The following is a 20,467-nucleotide window of genomic DNA, read 5'->3' on the forward strand; positions in this document are numbered from 1 at the left end:
AGAATACCTGGAAAAATCAGATGCCCTTTGGTTAAGGAAAAACACTCTCTGTAAGGACTGCAATAACTGGGCACACATACAGGGACATGAACAAAGCACCAGTTACCTGAAGAAAATGAATTTTAAAGTAAATGTCCACCTGCTTCAGCATGAATTCTCAAGACATACATCACTGAGTCCATATCTTAGATTCAAGTGCAAGAAATTAATATTACTTTGGAAACTTATTTCAAACATATTTCCGAAAACATATTGCTTTAGGAACTGGGATAAAAGCGAAGAAATTATTAGATAACAAAATAAGTTTTCCAATAACATGCATTCATTTTAGAAGAATAAGTTATTTCAAAATCTGTATTGTGTTTTAAATAGAGAATCTGCTAATAAGTTTGTCTGATACACAAAGAAAATGTTTCTGCCAAATTTCAGAATACAGGGAATGAAACGACTCAACAGTCTGTCCTTTAGGTCATCAGTACCTTAAAGAATAGGCATAACTGAGTATCAACAACTTGACTGCTCTTGTCAAGAACAACTTTAAACTACAGAAAATGCTGGCTTAGAAGAGACAGGCGTTTTCCAACCATCAGCTTATTCTTGCATTAAAGAAGCTTGCCAGTGTGCTACAAGGCACAGAGTATTTACCCGTGCTTAGATCCTGCTTCAAGCCGAAAGCGAAGCCATACCCAACCTGTGTTTTGATCCAGGACAGGGGATGCCATCCGCTGCAGTGAGAACCACGCAGACAGCATGTGTGACGACTGAGAAGGCAACCATCAGCTCGCTGGTTCTAACAACAGGTAGGACGTACCTAGGTCAGGCAAACTCCAGCAAGGCAACCAAGAATCGGGTCTGAGCTGCTGACTGCTCCTCTGTAACAGCAGCAGTTTGAGAGAGAGCCCTGCAAGCAACCCCTGCTCTAATGCAGTAAGCACCGATCTAGGAGCAGTATGTTTTGCTAGCAGCACCAGACCGGGTGCCGTGCCTGGTGATACTAACACTATACTTACAGCTTTACAACTTACAGTGTGATGATAATAATTTGTGTCCAAATCTTTGGGCCAATTCTGGATATCAAGTTTGGCAGCGCAAGCATGAATTTTAGGGATGCTGACATTTCTTGTCCCACCTGAAATCACTGGAAGCCACAAGTCAGTTGTTCTAAAAAGAAACTAAGAATGCATTAGTAAATTCTGGAAAAAAAAAAAATTATCTCCTTGTTTCTGTTTTCCTGCCTACAACATGGAGCTAACACTTCCAAGCCAACAGGGATGGAAGACTGTTAGCACGCAAGAAATCAGCAGTTTTGACCTAGCTGATAAGATTCATGGCTAAGATGTTTCTGTTCCTTGCCCTTTTGTGACATGTCTACACAAATAAGCAGTAAGGACAGAAATCTGCCCATAGAGAACATAGCAGAAGGAAGCCTCGACCCGCTGTTCTACTAGGCACAAGTATAATTCAAGCAGTTTTATAAATAACAAAACTGACTGCTTTGTTGCAAAAGACTCTTGCAACCTACAAATAAAAAGCAATGCATTACCCCTTGGTGAAGTGATTAACACTCCGAAATCATCACAGAGTGCAGCTTTCCCATTTCCATACACAGTGCACATATAGCTGGCTTTACATAAAAGAATCCTGAACATGTTCTGGATCTATGTCACTTGAATGTAGATCACTATCTGGGGAGAAAGGGGAGACGAGAAGGTGCAAAAATAACTGCTCACTGAATCTGTCTGCTCCAGGCAGTACCTCTCAGAGATTCCATGTTCTTTAAGAGTGATCATCATCTTATCACAAACAAAGCCTGTGATTTAGTATCATCTAAAAGCATACCATTTCTGAAAACAAAACCGCACTGTCCGCATAACAGGTAACTTCTGATTGTCAAAGACCTTCAATGATATCAGGTTTTTTCCCCATCAGGTATTTCACAGAACTCTCTGTTCCTGTAAAACACGTAGCCAACCGAGGCTCTCGATCTGCAGTGTGTTCAGCAACGCCCAAAGTGCCTCTTCACTTCCAAACTCCATCAGGTTCTGGATAAATGATCCTAAAGGTCAAGTTTATACGTGCATCTCTGGAATGATATTCCTTAGGCACTCGATGCTGTAAGTGGCATTATGAAAAAAAAAAAAAAGGCAAAACAAACACACAAAAAAACCTCATGAGCTGGTGTATTTAAAATACAGGTAATCAAACAACATAAAAAAACCTTAATGTTCTGTAATGGCTTTTCATGAACTTTTCTAAAGATTTAGTTAAGGCAGAACATTCATGTTCTGACTACTCAGGGCTACTGAAGAAATAAAAGGTCTTTTGTAGATTACTGTAGCCTTGTTAAATTAAGTTCAACATTTTTATGTTCTAAGTTCCTAAATGGATTTTGCTCTTTCAGCTGCAGGCTGCAGCATTCACTGCTGAACTTAAATGCTGAAACATCAGCATGTGAGCTGATTCCTATTATCACTTAGCAGTTGAATAAAACCGCATAATTTTTGTGGGTGCTTTGAAATTCTGAGGTAGAAAGCATTGTGAAATAATTGTTTCACTGGAAGCCGAGTATTTTGTACCTTTATGGGAGTGCTTTGCACACATTTAGAGAACTGCACTGCAAATAAAGCTCTTAAAAGCAGTGCCAAGGATTTCTTACCTGCCAATCCTCCTGGGTAGCTCCTTCCATCATCAGCAGAGTCCCACGATCAAGTGGGATTTTTAGTCTCTCTACGTAAGTATAGTCTCCATTCTCTTCCTAAAAAGAAACACAGGACACTGAAGAAGTAGGCAAGTGCTTTTGGTAGAAAATCAGTCCTCAGTCCTCTATAACAGAACTTAAAAAACAGGGAGGGGAAAGGATGAAAGGAAGCTTTTATGAGATCTGGAAGTCTAACTAAACCTCTCTTCAACTGTACTTCATAAAGAGTTGAGGAGCTGAACATTTTAAGGATGAAAAGCCATTCCATCTCACTGTCTGTACAACACTGGTGAAGTTCAACAACTGCTTCCTAAGTCCAGTGCAAAATTCTGGAGCAAGGCTGCAAATATTTTGGGAACATCCACTTGAACTGAACAGTTCTGTGTGGAAACACTCTGCAATCATAACCATGATTCCAATGGTTAACTACTTCATCCAAAACACACATTCTCCTATTCTCAATTTGTCTTGTTTCAGGTTCCAGACATTACTTGTTGTTATAGTATTATCTAATAAATAATTTTTCCTACCGAAAAATATTTTTCCTATAGTACCTTGTAAAACAAATTCTCTGAAACTTGATCATCATGAAGCAAACCAGACTGCTCAACTAGAAGATGCACATCATTTGCAAAACTTTTGTTAAGCCTTCAGATTACGTACTACTGTTTTAAAACACAACTACCACAACCAAATGTAGCAACACAGCAGTAGTAGTCTGATATAAATGGTGTCAGTCAGGATAGTAACTCTGTTTCTTTGCACTACTCCTTCCAATTTTACTCTGGACCACCACCCTGCGGAGTCCAATTGCTTAGGGAAGTCTCACTGTCACAACAGTAGCATCCTCATAAGATCACGCTCCGCCTGACATGAACCATCTTCCAGACTGCCACATGGGCTGATATTATAATGCTCTATGCACTCTTCACTATTTTCTGGTATTAGCTTTCAATAGTTGCAAAAATTTGCTGCAAAACTTAAACAATTTCTATTTAACATGTAGACTACTTCATGCTGGAACTTGGATTAGTTCGTTAATATTAAAGTGTAAATAAGAAAACCACTATTTCCCCAAATATAAAAAGGAAGTACATAGTTAGCCTTTTGTAGATCTCTACTGCCAAATCTGAAAGCTACCAAAAGAAGAATGGAAAGCAACCCTCTGAAATGAGGAATTCAAGGAAGTTTCTAGTAGAAAATCACCTTCCAAATACAGGGGTTATTTGGGGGAAGAGGGGGTTAGAGGAAATATTTTAATTAGCGTCGAAAGGGAGGAGACTCAAGGTCTTTTATTATTAAGTTAAAGAATGCATCAGATAACCTGAAATAGTAAAGCAGATGATAAACTTTTTCCAAGCAAAAAGAAAATAAATAAGAGTATGAGAGGTTCTCGTTTTCAAGGACTACACAGTACAAATACAGGGTTAACCTTGTTCTGAGTTGGCTGCATATAGCAAACAGTCTGAATGAAAATTTGTTATTCAAAATATATTTGTTATTATACCACTGCATCTAGAAGCAGAGAGAATGTTTTTTTTTTGTTGATGTTGTTTTTGTTTTTTTTTTTCCCAAAGAGTTCACCAAATCAAATTTTTTGTTTATGCAAAAGAGCTTGATTGGGGTGAAATCAATTCCCAATAACAAAAAGCATCACTTCATGTACTTGACTAGCATCTTAGCAACTTTCTGTTCACGTCTGGGACTAGAAGTTAGTCACAGTGTGACAGAACAAGGTTAGTCAGTACTGCTAGTGCAACTGGCAGTCATGGCTGGCAATTCTGGGTTTGTGCATTTCTTGGGGATACCTAAGGGCCTGAGGCTGTTTCAGCAGTTAGTTAAGCTCACTAAACCTCTGAAATCAGAAGTGTTGAAGGCACCGAGAATCACCTGTAGTATTTTCGTTCTCTGTAAGGACAATGTCCATTTGCAAAATACATTTTTAAGCTTTTGGAATTAAGAGGCATTTATCTTGCTCTATTAGAAGTAAAGCACAATGCCAAAAGTGTTTTTTTAAACAACAGATGAAACAAGGGAAATTTCAAAAATAGATATCAAACATGACCGCTGATGAAAAGCAGTGAAATAGCAGTGCACGGCTGTCTTTTTATTTCACTGGATTACACCATTTCACTTTGTGGAAGGACAACAGTGGATTTATTTTTGTCCCTTGCTCATCACAACTAAAATGAACCTTCTAAGATAAATGATTTAGGAGAAAACATCCTTTTGGTTTAGAAAAGAGAGTATGTAAAACCAGCAGTTTCTTTCCATTTTAAATGTAACATCTGAGCTTAGTTTTACCTAGGAAAAAGAGAATTGTATGTTCATTGGTTTTGCAGAGCCAGTGAAGTTAGACACATTACATGTCTATACTAACACATCCACTAAACCTCACTTCAGAGCTTTTCTCTTTAGGGCTGATGTCAGACATACAGGAGACTCAGCTGGGTTTCACAGCTCAGGAAGCTTATGAAGGAAACTTATTCTTGATGCCTATTCTTAACCCAAGGAACTACAGGTCGTAAGTGACAAAAGCTCAGTATGAGTAGATGGGAATCTATCAATATAAAAACTGAAAGTATTCCTGGACTCCATCCTTTTTTTTTTTTTTCTTAAAATGGTATTAAAATCAAAGAGGTAAGAAAGGGAAAATATCTAGAATATATAGAGAATATATAGAAAATACCTAGAAGGCAGAGTACCAGTCATATTACCCTTTCCTCATGTAATCCACCCACCCACCTACACAGGACTATCTTTAAACTCCCTCAGTCTTTCTGCTGATGACCTTGCATTCTGCAAGTGTGGTATGGCAGCCTTAAAGTACTCGCCTCTTCCCCTCTGCTTGCCTATAGCTGCTCAAGTCTTGCCAATACTGGTGGGGAAAGCCAAGGAAGCAAGCCTCCTTCATGGCAATCCAAAAGTTCAAACCCAACCCCGTCCTGATCCAAGGCTCGGTTTCTACCGTGCTCCATCTACTCCTGTCAGTCTTCAGTTAGGCCTGTTAGGACACCGAGGGTTATTTTTCTGTTTTCAAAAGTACTAGGAGATCTTTAATTTCTGCTAGAAGAGCTACTCAAGGACAGAAGAACCTTGTTTTAGTGTTTCATTTGAAGGACAGACCCATCTGAAGGCTGATTCTGAGAACACCACGAACATCCTGCTATTATTTAACGTACGCACGAAAATCCCTCCCTTGCCCAGCATCCATCAGTTTCCTTGGCTACAGACAGATGAATCTGACAGCTGGCTTTCTAACTCCATGCACAGCTCACACTGCAGTTCGTTGGGCAGCTGCACCGAACCGGTCCGTGTGGCACCCAGATCTCTGCTGCAGAGCAGCTCCCAGCGGGACACGGGAGCTTACTGGGACATCAAATATCACCCTTCACCTAAAATCTCGCACGGTTTCCAAAAAGACCTAATCAGATAAGCTGGCACTGTCTGAGCTGAGCAGTGATAAGCAATAGTAAAAGCGGTGCCAAGGCTGGATCGGGAAGACCCACGTAATGCAGCGAAATCAGTTCCTCAGGAGTAGGATGGTTAAGTCAGGTATGAGTGGGACAGGGCCTCGGGGCGGTGTGGAGAGCAGCAGGAGGAGGTGGCAAGGCAGAGGTAACAGGTATGCTGTGGGACAGCATGAGAGGGCTCGCTGACTTAACCAGCAGGCTGTGCGTGACTTCAGTATGAATCACAGCTCCAAAACAAAGTGTTCGCCTCTCGGTTCCAGTGCAGGCAGGAGCTACAACAATCGGGGAGCAACAAGGAGGCAAGAAAAAATTTAAGTAATTTGCTGGAACTAGAGGCAAAAAATAGAAGAAACTAGATCACTTCACTGTAGACTTTAGACTACCAAGTAAGCATCCAAAAACCTTAGAAACCCTTGAAAGCAAAGGCAAAACATCACATACAGCCACACAACTGGTCCAAATAAACAGAAAAGGCAGTATTTAGAAGAAAGAATCCTTAAAAAGATAAACTCCAGCGGGTGAAGAAAAACACTTCCTGGAATCACGTTAACTTCCATGAAAAGTCTCCTTAACAACTCCAGTGAGGGATTTGCTCCCAAAATATATGCAGCTTTTTATTATTTCTTTTAACATGCTCTGGGCTGAAATCTGAGTAGGAATTATTTCTGCTTATTCAGAAGGGATGTTTGCAATGTGGATTCAAGTAGGCTGTGCACGACTGTCTATACTCATTCCCTGTTATATAATGAACACTTATTCATCCACTACAGCAGTCACTAAAAAGAAAAACAACAGCAGACTGAACCTTTCTTTAACCTCACTCTGGAACAATTTAAATAACAACAACAACAATAATAATAATGCCACTTGCAGCTAAATAACTTTTTTTTCCTCCTCCAAGGACAGATAGATTTCTTTTAGTGGCAGTTTCAGTGTTGCCTACAGAAACTTCAAATTTCTGCAACACAAATGTAAAAATCTCACACAAACATGCGGCAGCAGCAACAAAAACAAAAAAACCCACCAAACCAAAAAAAAAAAGCCTACCAAAATTAACTTTTTTTTTTTATAGTTGTCTTAGAGAAATAGGGTTTTATTCCCTAAGAGGTTCATCCACAGTTAAATTTGGACACTACTTGTACAGACAGTCACCAATATGAGCTGGAGTCTCCGAAGGCCCCGATTTAGTGCTCTTCAATTGCACTACAAGACGTTACCTGACTCGCGGTACATGCTGTTTTGTACCCAGTACACGATCACACACAGGCAATCGCTTCAGGTTTTTTCCAGCATCACTTATCCATGGTGAGCCCCTAGCACAGTATTTCTCATCTTACATTTTCATGACGTCTTTCATCTTGAACTACTTAAAAGCATTTACAACAGAGAGAAATGAAGGCCTTTCAAACTCTAAAATCAGTGTTACTAGAATTCGGGTCCTCAAAGAGGCTTAATTTTGGGAGGAAAAGGATTTGCTTTCTCTTTTCCTCCCTCAGTGAAGACTACCTCTGGAAAACCTGACGTACAAATAATGGCAGATTACAAACCAGATAAGAGCCTGAGATGCCTGTGATGATTGTAAATCTAAATCCCCCTTCCCTAGGCTACTCCTGTTCCTGTAACTTGCTTTTAACCAAGTAGTGATCAAACTTCAAATATCTGCAATCGACTTGAACTTTCTTTTAATGAAAGAGAGAATGCTACATTACAATGGAGCATGAAAATTACTTCTTTGGTGGTACAGCCTGAAAGGTTGTAATTTCCATCAGAGGGCCTTGTAACTCCCACTTGGCAAAGCACCTAGTGTCATAGGATGCTCTCAGAAAATTGCAGGCTTTTGGAATGTGCAAAGAATACGTAACGTGACATATAATTTTAAGTACAAATTCCCTTAGGCACATGATACACAGTTAATAGCAACTTGTTCAAGCATCACTCTGCACGTGGGGATCTTATTTTAGAAACAGGTATGTCACAATTGCAAAAGGAATGCACTTTATATATAACAACACTGAGCTAGTCAGAAATATCAGGTCAAAGACACTAAAGAAAAAAAATGAGCGCCACTTGAGGGATATATACATAAAAAAAATCATCCACCTCAGGAAGAAAAGGGAAGAAACCATATAGTACAGATTAAAGAAGGTGGCCAATTGTGAGTGGCACAGACTGAATTTCCCCCTTTACACATAGTGAGTGTCTTTTGAGAAAACAGAAAACAGCAAAGTTCTTGCTCAAGAACTGCATTCAATTTTCAGGGGAAAATTGCAAAGTTTATACTGAAATCTAGGTGGCTTTAATTCCGATCCATCAAAAAGGAATACATGCACTCTAGAAATGAACCCAGGCACCATTTACAGCTTCCCAGAGGCATGAACTTTCCAGCTGACATTATGTTATCATCACAGAATCAAAGACACTTACTCACGCTATGCCCAATGACACAATGCTCTGGTTATGTAATCTCATGCTCAAGGACCACAGGGTTAAACTCCCTTCAGGCAACAAAGAACTTGCACATTAAAGAACTGGTGAAAAACACAAATTATTTAGTTTTCTGATTCAAATTCTGACCTTTTTTGTTCACGACTAGGTGACCCTCTGTCACTCCTCAAGGGCACATTTCAATACCTCAGTGCACGGTTTATAGGTTGGTCATGTCCACCTTTGCTTTCTGCACTAGTTTATTCAGAATAAGTAACAATGTAAGTAGACAGCAAACATCTTCTCAAAGATCCCAAAGTGCTTTTCAGACTACATTTTTCAGACTACATCAGAAAAAAAAAGTTTTCCTCAGAGTTCATAGCAAGAACATCACCACGTAACAGAAAACATGCAGGAAAGACATCTGAAGCAGGATACCTTACAATGAGGCTTGTGCTTTCAGCAAAAGAATGTGATCCCTTTACTTCAATAAATGCAAAATCTAAGTGCTAAGTTACTTGTTGCTTAAATGCCTGTTACACAGCATTTTATCTAGAAAGAGTATTCTCTACTGAATCAGAAACTAATTCCTGAGAGGATGTTCACATATGCCTCCTATCAAAGTAACGATCCCCGTTTAGTCTGTGAAGTATGATACGACAGCTTGGTATTTTAGGTAAAAGAAATGGGCTGCTCTTTCCTGCTCTTCATTGGCTCTCAACCTGAACACACACAAGTCAAAATTCAGACAATGCTAAGGGGGATTTTTACTTACAAGAGTGGTCAGAGCCACTCTGCATAACACATACACTATGAATTACACCATTACTGGGGCTTAACAAAACAGCATCGAATCTATGGCTCATTTAGATAGTGAAAGCTTCCTTCTAACATCACTGATTTCAAGTAATGGGAAAGGACCTTATCAGGACAAAATAGTAGGCTGCAATTTCACTGCAGCACCACATTGCTGCACGTTATTAGAGTGGTTCCATTCCACCCTGAAGATGTCACGTTCCATGTAACAGATTTTTTTGATTCCTACACTTATTCCACAGAACTTTATGAGTGTTTCCACTAATTACTAACATAACTGAATGTTTTTAGTTATTAAGTTCTCTAAACAGAGGGAAAGGAGACTAAACAAATGAGTTTGGACTCTTCCACTGCAGTAAGAATACTCACGGGGGAGGGTTTCTTCCTCATCTCAAAGGTCCGGGTAGCACCAAAGCTGAGCGAGGCAATGACGGGATTTTTTCCCAGTGATGGTTCGTCGTCACTGTGCCAGTCTACGCTGTCCTTCTCGTTTCGGTACAGGTTGCAGAGCAGGGAGTTGAAGGCATAGCCAGAGAACTCTTCAATGCGCTCCTTTAGCATAGTCAGCAGAGGATGCCACTGCAATCGGCACAGAGGGAGCAAGATAAATACAATGAAAGCAGGGCAGCACACAATAACACCAGGACACAAGGAGAAAACTACTCTTGGATACTGCACTTCCACCACAACGAACCTGAAGACAAACAAACACCTCTGAACAATTCTGATTGAATTTTTAGTAAAGCTGAGGAACAGGCTTTCTGCAAAATATGCTTATGTTACCTATGGCTCACCACTAAATCACCTCTTAAAAATAAGAAGCCAGTCTGCCTGCTAGCAGCAGCCACTAGCCACCTCAATTAACTGAAAGGTGAGGAAGTAGATAAGAGTATATTCTGCTTGAACTGAGCACAGATAAAAACCAGCAGTTCTTAACTAGAACAAAAACTGTGCAACCTCTCCCATGCATACCTGTCTGTTTTAATCTCCTGGCCACGCTAGCGGAGTTTAACACACGGGTCTGATAACACCTGAGTTACTTAACCACTGCTGGTGGGCGTAGCGCACCCAAAAAGTTGCAGTTGGTGTCCACGTGACTCCCTCTCCGTTCCCTGCAGGTGACACAGAACGAGAAGCAGTTGGCCTAACACTTCCACAGCGTGGCCCCCTGCTCCCGGCTCTAGCAGTACAGCTTGCTGAGCCCCATTCATCTTCTCTTGGGGGTTTGACTTCAGCCCTGTAACTTTCCAGTGATTCGCAAAATGGATGTCGCAGGCCCCGAATTTCCCCCTTCCCTTTGCTAATATCTTGCTGGGCCCATAGCCTGTGGCAGCTCTGCACATTCCATTACAGCTCAGTCCAGTGAATCATTATTCAATGTTATAAACTTACATCATGACTTTCAGCTGTCAGAGTGCTTTTAAGTACTACATAAGCTAAAAGAAAAGAGAAAAAAAGGCTCAGAGCAATGTAGGCCAGAATCTTTTGCCCATTATATAAGCAGAAACACAGAGATCAAGAGAGGACAAAGAACTGATTCCAAACCTCCCAGCGAACACTGGCAGAAGGAACAGAGAGCAGGAGTTATTTCCCAGTATCCACCTCAAATAACTCTGCACCACCGTCCTTCCATGCTCACCCATGTTTAGAGGGTTTTTAACCTATTGGCTACACTCAGAAGCCTTCAACGTGTCATCTTTCTCTGTTTGGTGTTTTTCTAGATAAGCCACCCCTCCAATGACTAAGCATCATGTGAATGATTAATTATACATGAACACAGCCTGTAGCTATGGGATATGTAGGGAAATCAGTAACAGCACCCAAAAATGCTATAGCCTGTACTTGGGTTGCCTGAAGGAAAAAACACAGGATCTCCAGAACTGCAGCATGTGTCAAACATGCGATGCAATCACAGGAGAGTCCAAAGAGAATGACTGAAAGCGCTTCTTAGTGACCCATTGGACCGGATTCCTTCAATTCCTATCACAAAAGTATTATTAGCAAAAATGTTATACGGTGGTTTTTACAATTCTGTGGAAACTTCACTATAAACCTGCAGTAGTGGAAGTAAGTTTGTTATGAAACATTACCACATCCCCAACTATATCACTGCTTACAAAGACATTTCCTTCTAGTACAAAAATTCATTTACGCAGCAGCATTGGATCATACTTAGCAGTGCTGCCATCACACCCAGCCTTATCAAACAAAAAATGAGGGCGCAAAGCTAATCACTCCTACAGATCAAATGTTCAAGGCAGCCAACTGTTTTTGACGAACCTGCGCGCCAAATTGCATTTGGTGATTTGGCACTGAGGATGTTTTTGTAATATAAAACCTATTCCACAGGTAAGGGCTGTGCTGTTTATACCATCCACAGCTGCTTCTACGCTGCAGAACTCCCTCCTACAAAGCTGAATACAGTGTCAGAGTGACTATGTGCAGTCTACCCTTATATCTGGCTACGGGCACTTTCCAGACGATGGCAGTGGTCCAGTGATGGCTAATTGAACTTCAAGCAAACTGGACTGAAACAGTGAACCTAGGGCATAGAGGCTCTGTCTAACCTCTGAGCAGCAACAGGTTCCACATCAGGCAGTTCTGAACTAGTTATAAATAACTAGTGTACAGCAGAATGATTTTGCGGGGGGCACTTCCAAGCCCTAAAGTCATTCTGCTTCTAGAAAAGTCCATTCAAAATAATATTCCACGAATGAGTACAAAAAGTGCCTGTTTTCCCACTACTAAACTACCAGCCACGGGATTTTTGAAACTACAAAATCTTTACAACTCATCTTGGTAAATAACACCTTTCCACTTCCCTCAAACTGAGCTTTGCTGGGAAGCGTCCCATCCGGCAGCAGTTCTGGGACTTGGGACACTTTTCTTTCTTTTGAACCCTATCCAGCCTTCAGTAGTCACACTTCATTTACGCTTCAGAACACTGCAGCCTACTGCCATGGCAATTTCAGGCAAAGCAATACCAAGAGACGGGCCGATGGGACAACAGGCTGGAAGCCAGCAAGAGTAACTGAACACGACCAACACATCAGCAAGTCACTTGGAAGGTTTCTAACCGTTCCAAAATAGCATGGGAAATTGCGTGACACAATCTGGAGAGGCTGAGCAGGCACGTCACGTGCTGAATCTCGTAACATTTACACAGGAATCAACAATATGCCTAAATTCACATTTAAGCAGTATTGAATCTAAGTGTTTCTGAACATAAATTTTTCAGTAGCTGATGTTGTTATATCTCTACAAGAAAAACTCCGTACAACTGTGTACGCTACAGTCTTCAATATAAAGATGCATAGAGTAAGTCACACAGAACAACTGAGAGTTTTGTCCAAAGCTACACAGTGAACTAAGAATTAAACTCTGGAGCTGCAATTTCCTTTTCCAAACTTTTATTCACTGAAAAATGCTCCTCTCAGTCAATCCACTCAAAATGCTTATTTTACAAAGTTGTCCACTTTCCACTAGAATCTGTTGCTGGTCACAAAAGAAATTCTGACAAATGTTCTAGACAAAAAGAAGACAGAAGGAAGGTTTTGTCTCTCAATCTCTGCAAAGGGTTTCTTTGTAGACAATAATAAAAGGAAACTGTAAAAATATACATACATTTGGGTTTGGCTGCATTGTTATCCTGGAGTACGTGTAAGGAAGTTCCCCATACCAGGAGGTAAGCCTTGGCTCCTCAAAAGACATTTCTGAAAAAACAGGAAGGCTTCTTAGTTGCCTTATCAAAGAACTTGAAAATGGAAAAACACAATTCTGTCAAAAAACTTAATCAAAAAGGGACTGTTGATTCACCTGAAGTTAAAAAGTAGTTCCTTAAAGAATTACATTACAGAATGAACCCAAGTGAAGCAGTATTCTTCAAAAGCAGACCCTGTGCTACATTTTTGATTATACGAGAAATGTATTCCCTTGCCAAAATCTTGGAGCCACATCAATTTTCTCATCCCTATGCCAGACTGGGCAAGGAAATAATAATTAAATAATGAATTAAAGATAGTAAAATGAAACTGAAATTTTATTTACAATCCTAGTTTGCTTTACATTCTCCCGGTTCCAATACGCTGGCATTAACTGCAAGGTATTCCCTCTGGAAAGGATGAGGTGTCAGGGACTGGAGCATTGACGGGACATTACAGAAGGAGAAAGCAACGAAGCTGAACAAGTACTATTTTGTCAAATATGCAAGTGTTCTGCGCTGTAATACAAACGTCAAGTTAAAGTACTTTCAGCTTCTGAACAGACTACCTTGGTAGCTATTTCTCATCTTTGACAGGTAACACTCTCCATTTTACACTACCTTTAATACAAGCCAATAAACACAGATGTTGAAGAAATTTTCCAGCCCTGACCGGTAACTACTCCAACGTATTTTGTTATGTCCGTTCCTGCCTAAAAAGATAAATTTAGCTAGAACAGGTGGCCCCTTAGTGAACAAATCCAGAATAGCAGACTCTTCACTTAGGTTGTACTGCAACCAAGAAGCAAAAACAAGAGAAAAGAAGTCTGCTTTGCTGGAATTTTAAGAGAGAGTGGCAAAAATACTCCTGGTAACAGAAACCTCAAAGAAAATAGTTTTCATGACATCACTGGGAGATGGTATGAAGGGATGGAGCACAGACTTAATCAAAAAGACTGCAAGACAAAAGAACTGAAGATGCCACAGAAAGGAATTCCTTTTAGACTTACAAGACAGAGGCAATTTTCATCTCTTGAACTTGGAAAGATCTGAAATAATTGTGAATACAAACATGGTGATACAGATTTGAAAGATAAGCAGTACTCTTCAGTTAGGCATGGAAAACCTGGAAGGAAGTATGTGAAGGAGTGGCAATGTGTGAAATGAAAAACAATGACGTGATGTGCGCTGTGTGGATTTTAGCATGGGAACAACCTGAGAAGTTAGTCTGCACATCCTTACCCTGTCTGATGTGAGTTCTCTGACCCCAGGGTATGTCTTGAAGGAGTTGTTCAAACATCCAGTCTGCTTGTTCCGAATCAATGAAGCCAGGAATCAAATGAATCCTAAGAAAGAAGATACAGAAAAGAAGGAAGGAATAAAGACCTCTATATATGCTTAGATAAAATACTCTAATTTCTGGGATTCCCAAAGAATTTAAGGTAAGAATGCCTGTAATGCAGGCAGAACAGAAGGCAGCAGGAACTCCTGATAGGTCTTCCCCTAACTAAGGATGTCTAGTTGCTTTATAAACCTATAAAAACATATGAAAGCAACAATAACCCATGAGTTCCATAATCAGCCATATACTGTGCGAAAAATGGCATCCTTACTTGTTTTTAACTTTCCACTTGAAAAATTAGATACCCCAATTATGGTAAAAAATCAACACAGGTAAGCAATTGCCTGTAAGTAATTCGTCATCTCCATGGCACTTAAGAGTTTGATAGCCCTTTTTCACTACTACCACTACCTTTTCTTTTGAAAGCACAGGAATCCTATAAGCATTTAATCTCTCCAGTTTTCATATTTTTATACGTACATTTTATATTTAGACTGTACTAACAGCAGCATTGAAAAATTCTGGCCACTGTGCTGGTCTGCGGAGTAGGAAAGCAGGAAAGCTGTTCATGAGAGGTTACCCTTCGGAGTATGCAATGCTCCAAAGACACCACAGTAAGAATAGGTAGCAAAGATGTTAAAAAGAGATGTAAAATCCAACTGTTTTGAAATACGTACATAGTACAGCAATATATTATGAAAATATAAGCTCCTGAAAGTAGCAAAGTAACACAACTGGTTGCGTATTTTTTTCTCTCTTCCCTACTGGTCAAAGCTGTTTTGAAATTTGTATAAAAATTATTTGCAGTTTTAGAATAAAACAAGATGAAAACTTTCAAGCATTTTTCCAATATTGGAAAAAAGAAGTCTATTAAGATCATTAAAAAAAAAAAGAATGAATATTGATATTGCAGCTAAGTCAGCAATGTGAAATAAAATGCTTTTAAGTTAGCAGAATCACAAAACAAGTAGGTTCTGAAGTGTCCAGAAGCTGTAACAATTAAGACAAAAGACATAACTAAAAGGGACAACCCCGAAGTTGCCAATCTGCTTCAAGTTAAATCCTTTTATCGTATCAATTAAAAACAAGTCCAATTTACATCTAAAAGATTTTGGTAGCTCTCAACTATATATGACATAGACCCCGCACCCTTGCTAACACAGGAATACCAATCCAAATTTCAAGCAGCAACTTACTGTGGTGCATGAAACAAACGGACGTAGCCCCTTTCCCTTATCCCAGACAAGAGCACTAGACGCAGTACGTGCTAGATGTTAAAGAGGTTTGTATTTCGCCTCCTCAGTGCTGCTCAGAACTGTGTAAGTCTCTGCTGCCTGATACTCAAAGTACTTCCAGCGGTACTCTAAACACATGACACACAGGAAGGGCAATAGGCACCTGCCCGAGTCAGAACACTCTACAGAGACTAGACTTCAGAAAGCTGAGTAACACCGCATTGTTCAACAGCAGCAAATGGCAAGTTTCAAAAAACATGTAATCCACTTACCTAGAAACTCCGCTTGGTCCTGTGCTGAGCTCATACACACCAGGCTTGCTGAGGGTATAGAAAAGCAAGAGCTGTCAGATGCACCAACAACAGTAAGTGATCTTACACAGAGCAACCTGGACTAGAATTGCTGTAAGCCTGCACTAGGGCGAGTCTTCTTTAAAAAATAAAAAAAGAGAGAGAGAGAGAAAGAAAAAAGAAAAAAAGCTTTGTGGTACTAAGGGAAGCAAAAATGTTCTGAAGAGACACAGGTTAGATTAAGGCAGCCAGGGATGTCACAGAAAAAATGAGTTTGTGTGTACTTCCTCTCTCTCGCTCCCACTTCAGCCAGGGCTCAAGACATGGTTTTAGGGCTCTAGAGACAAGTAAATGAGGGATGTCACAGGGAATCTAAGGGAGACAACCACAGAAAACCGCGCCCTGACCATTATGGTTGATGTTCGCAGTTATAGGTACACAACGAGCACGAATCTAACTGGACATGTAATCCAGTTTTCAGTTAGAAAACAGATACCTTTCTGCTAACAGCAAAGCATTCATCAGCCTGCAGGACACAGAGAAACCGAACTACAGGTATGCAAACCATATTTAAGCCAGTGTAGCTGGTACAGAGGGTAAATATCTCTACCCTCTGTTACAAGCTGCACAGTTGTGAAGTATTATCTTCTCTCACACGAACTGCTCGTTTCACCTACAATCTCATTTTTCTCCTAAGCTAGCTCCAATCTGTATACTGCTTTTTGCCTGAAACACTCCTTGAATTAATTGCTGTCCAGCACTGCTTTTCCCTCAAAACAGTTCACCAACTTGCAAGATCATCACAAACTGTTCTGCATTGTGCTGTATTTAAGACAGTTGGATAAACAAGAACTTCTACACTCTTTTCCATATTGCACATACACTCAGAGCATAAACCATACTATATTATCTACAGCACTTTGTTTTAATGAGAACAGCATCTCAGTTTTCTTTTCCCCTGTATTTTTTATTTAATTTGTAAATAAGAGTAATAAAGTCATGTGAACTTTTAGAGCATTTTTAACACACTGAATTTGCTCAGTACACAGATTTATTACTAATAAACAATAAGCAAAGAATATATGCCTGTATCATTCACACTGAAAGTATCTGCTAGCAGACACATGGTATCTGCTACAATCTCTAAATGTTGCAGGGAAATTCTGTTACTATTTCCACCAGTATTTTTCCTGCATCTTGCCAGAAACACCTCTCACAAGCAGTTCTAATTAACGAACAGTTCACTACCACACCAGTTGTGAGAGGGCGGCTGAACATGGGGCATCAGAGGGCGTCTGAATCGTGCCTGCTCTGCATGAATACCCACCCAGCATCTAATCTGAAGTGCACACAGAAAACTAACAGCAGACCCCTTGATGTAAGAACATGCAAATCCCACTCGAGATGGATCTGCAACTTGCCTTATAGGAACCGCTTAGTAAGAAAACTCTATCATGATGACCAAACTGAAACAAATTTATTTTTCAAAATCTGTATCTTCCCCATACACCACCACACCTTGCCATACTTCATGCCATGTTTACTCTGAGCAAATCCCTGAGATTTCTGACACAAAGGGCAAGTGATCTACAGCTTATGAGTATCTAGCTTCACTATGACACTTACGAGCAGCTACTTCTCTGAACCTTCAAAGGAAGCGCTGCTTGAGGTGCCATACCAGTTACATACCTGGATAACAGCAAGTAATTTCCAGTATAGTTTACGCAGGGACTTTTGCAAGAAAACGTGCATTGTTAACCAACATAGACATATTTGTGGTTCTGTTATCCAAGAATCCCCAACCGTTCATTTTTCCTGACTTACAAAGCTATGCTAAAGCCACAAAAACTATTAAGACACGCTTGGACTCTCCTGAACATAAACTCAGTTCAGGATAAAAGGGTTGAAAGTCCACATTTTGTACTGAAATTTCTTCCAAAGGTATAGTCAGTTTAAGTGGAAAAGGAACTCTTTTCAGCATATTCCCCCTGACCAGAAAAACAGAAAAGCCGCAAGCTAGACAGATAGTCAGCAGTATACTCACTCTATCACACCTGCCTCAGGAACTTTGCGTTCCACCTGAAAGGTAACCAGACAACACATGGTGAATACTAAGTGTTTATGTACCTGACACGCTCTAGTCAAACAGAGCTTGTTGCCATCTCTAGTGATTCTAGATAGCTGGAGACTGAAACGTCAGTGAGAAACACACAGCTCTGGACAGTTGGTAAAGCAGCAACACTCCACCGCATCCCTCAGATGCAGCTACCACTCCAGACATATTTTAACAACCAACTGCCCCCTAAAGGACATCCCTTTCTAAACTACTTGTATTATCACAATACTGAATTACAATCAAAGAAATGCTAGCCTTTCATTCAGAATTAAAAATGTACAACAAGTACAGAAGGGATGAACAAACATCAGCCCCAATTAACAAAATGTAAGACAGATCAGACAGAAGGAACCATCAGCTTAAAATGGCAGCTTGAGACAGCTGGTTTGTTGTTGACAGCTTTTTTGTTGTTGTTGTTGTTTTGTTTGTTTATTTTTTAAATCGTGGAATCCAGCCCATATTATCATTCTGGTTGCCCTAGGGGTTTATGCTTCTCTTCTCTGAGCTCACTGGAGGGCTGAGATGCAAGGTGCTACAGAAATGACCATGCAAAACAGTCAAGACATAGTATTACACAGGCGCCAGGGCTCTGCTGCAGAGAAGAGAAAAACTTCCCAGAACGTCTCCAAACCTTGCAAGCCATGAAGGGTCTTTCTAATATTTCTGGCTTAGAAAGAAGTGTTCAAGATTTTTTTCACAAGCAAGGCACTACCTTACCACTGCAAACAGTAAAATATCCTTCATCTCCTTGTGGGCCATAAAGGAAAGTCTAGAAAACAAATCTCACATGCTTCCCCCAGCAGAAATATCACAGATACCCTGAAACCAAAACAGAGCTCAAATCATGCTTTGGGACATTGCATCATTCTGAATATTTAATATATTCTTTGGTTCTCCTAAAACAAACAAACAAACAAAAGTAGCTATGAATAGGTATGTAATGAATTCCTAGAGTGAAACTACACAGATGGACAGACCATAAGAGTTTCAAATTCCGCTTGGTAAAAATCCCTAAAAGTTCAGCTCAGCTGAGTTTTTCGTTTGTTTTAAAACATGAGACCATTAATATCAAAGTCTGTAATTTTTCAGTTAATTGTTTAAAGTTTCAGAAAACTTGAGATTCTGGTAATAAGTGTTTAATTAAATAATTAATTACCTCTGATGGCTTTTCAAAGACAAATTGCTTTTGAGTGTGAAGTTGATCTTTTTGCATCCATGCCTGTCCAGTAGTGCCTGCAGGGGAAATGTTGCTGGCCACAAGTGCCTTTGGTGCTACAGCAAAGAAAAAAAAACAGATCACATGAAATTGCACTTCACCCTATGGAAAACACAACACTCGTGTTCGGAAGGCCTTATGGAGTCATTCTTTGAAGGATTCTCCTCTGCTTGGCAGAGACTTCTGGTGACAACCAAACCTACATCACATAACAGTTAAAAGTGCGTAGCGTCTTGAATATTTTTGTTATTTATGGACAAATGAAAAATGTTTTTAAATGAGTTTCTGCCAAATGTAGATGCTTACAAATCAAAAGTGCTGCCTTTTGCTAACATTAAGTTTAAAACAGAGGGGAAAAAGGGACAGGTGAAATTGATATTCTTCACAGGAAACCGTGGGAAAGAATGCATGGTGGCATTAGGGAATACCACAGTCCTAAACGTGGAGCACTAAAGAAACAGAAGTCATTACGGCATGAAAAAAACTGCATTAAAACTATTAAACTCCCAAGTTCAAGAACTCTGAACTTACAGACTGCATGTACACACACATAACTCATTTCCTAAGAGAGGCGAGCTTCGCCTTGCTTCTTTTACCCTTGCTTTTTGCTGGTGTTGGCCCAACGCATTATTAAAAGTATAGCCTCCAAAATCGGGATCAAATTCAGCAGCGCAAGCCTGTTAAATCACCCGAGTCAGTATCACGTTATTAAGAAACAATAAATAAATAATCCAGGTTTTAAACCTGGTGTAGTTTCTTCCACAGTCCACCTCGGTGCAGTTTCACCAGCGAGCCGAGGGGCCGTGCAGTTTGTCCGCCGACAACGGCGGGGCCGTCTCGGCTGCTGCAGGAGCCTGCTGCGGGCCCCTCGTCCTCCTCCTCCCGCGGGGCCCCGCCTCGCTCCCCGCGGGGCCCCCCCGGAGCCCCCGGTACCCCGGCCCCGGCCTTCCCCGCCGCCCCCCTGAGACCCGGGCCGCGGCCGGGCCCCGCCGCCTCCACCGCGCCCGGGCCTTGCCTGCGGCTCGCCCCGCCGGGCCGCCGGCCCAGCCGCCCTGCACGCGGGCCCGCCGCCGCCGCTCCGACATGGCGCCGCCGCCTCAGCGCCGGCACGGCCCGGCCCGGCCCCCCCCCAGGCCGCCCGGGGCTCCTCGGCGAGC

The 20,467-nt window shown here is 40.9% G+C and overlaps 1 protein-coding gene across 3 annotated transcripts; it reads right to left on the bottom strand.

The window, feature by feature from the left end:
• Window positions 1-1,743: 1,743 nt before the first annotated feature.
• Window positions 1,744-20,462, bottom strand: ALKBH3 (alkB homolog 3, alpha-ketoglutarate dependent dioxygenase). Of its 3 annotated transcripts, none has more exons than XM_066997593.1 (9): window positions 20,326-20,462; window positions 19,251-19,366; window positions 18,023-18,057; window positions 15,961-16,008; window positions 14,354-14,457; window positions 13,036-13,124; window positions 9,781-9,990; window positions 2,657-2,755; window positions 1,744-2,112 (listed from the first exon to the last, which is right to left on the bottom strand). In XM_066997593.1, exons 1-9 carry the CDS (start codon window positions 20,393-20,395, stop codon window positions 2,020-2,022), a joined length of 864 nt encoding a protein of 287 aa, XP_066853694.1. In that variant the 5' UTR covers window positions 20,396-20,462; the 3' UTR covers window positions 1,744-2,019. The 3 variants fall into 3 exon arrangements, with proteins under 3 accessions (XP_066853694.1, XP_047913709.2, XP_047913715.2); XM_048057752.2 differs by lacking the exon at window positions 20,326-20,462 and adding an exon at window positions 19,842-20,156; XM_048057758.2 differs by lacking the exon at window positions 20,326-20,462 and adding an exon at window positions 18,812-18,913 and having other exon boundaries at window positions 19,251-19,799.
• Window positions 20,463-20,467: the final 5 nt, after the last annotated feature.

The sequence above is a fragment of the Anser cygnoides genome, chromosome 5 (genome assembly GCF_040182565.1).
Source record: "Anser cygnoides isolate HZ-2024a breed goose chromosome 5, Taihu_goose_T2T_genome, whole genome shotgun sequence".
In the NCBI taxonomy this organism is placed as follows: Eukaryota; Metazoa; Chordata; class Aves; order Anseriformes; family Anatidae; genus Anser; species Anser cygnoides.

Bases quoted from the DNA above. Each gene is read 5' to 3' on its own strand.
- ALKBH3 (XM_066997593.1), bottom strand. From the start codon at position 20,395: ATGTCGGAGCGGCGGCGGCGGGCCCGCGTGCAGGGCGGCTGGGCCGGC. The intron at 19,367-20,325 runs GCAAGGCCCGGG...TCTTTGCTGTAG, and splicing joins CCCGGCGGGGCGAGCCGCAG to CACCAAAGGCACTTGTGGCC. The intron at 18,058-19,250 runs GTAATTAATTAT...GTTACCTTTCAG, and splicing joins TCTTTGAAAAGCCATCAGAG to GTGGAACGCAAAGTTCCTGA.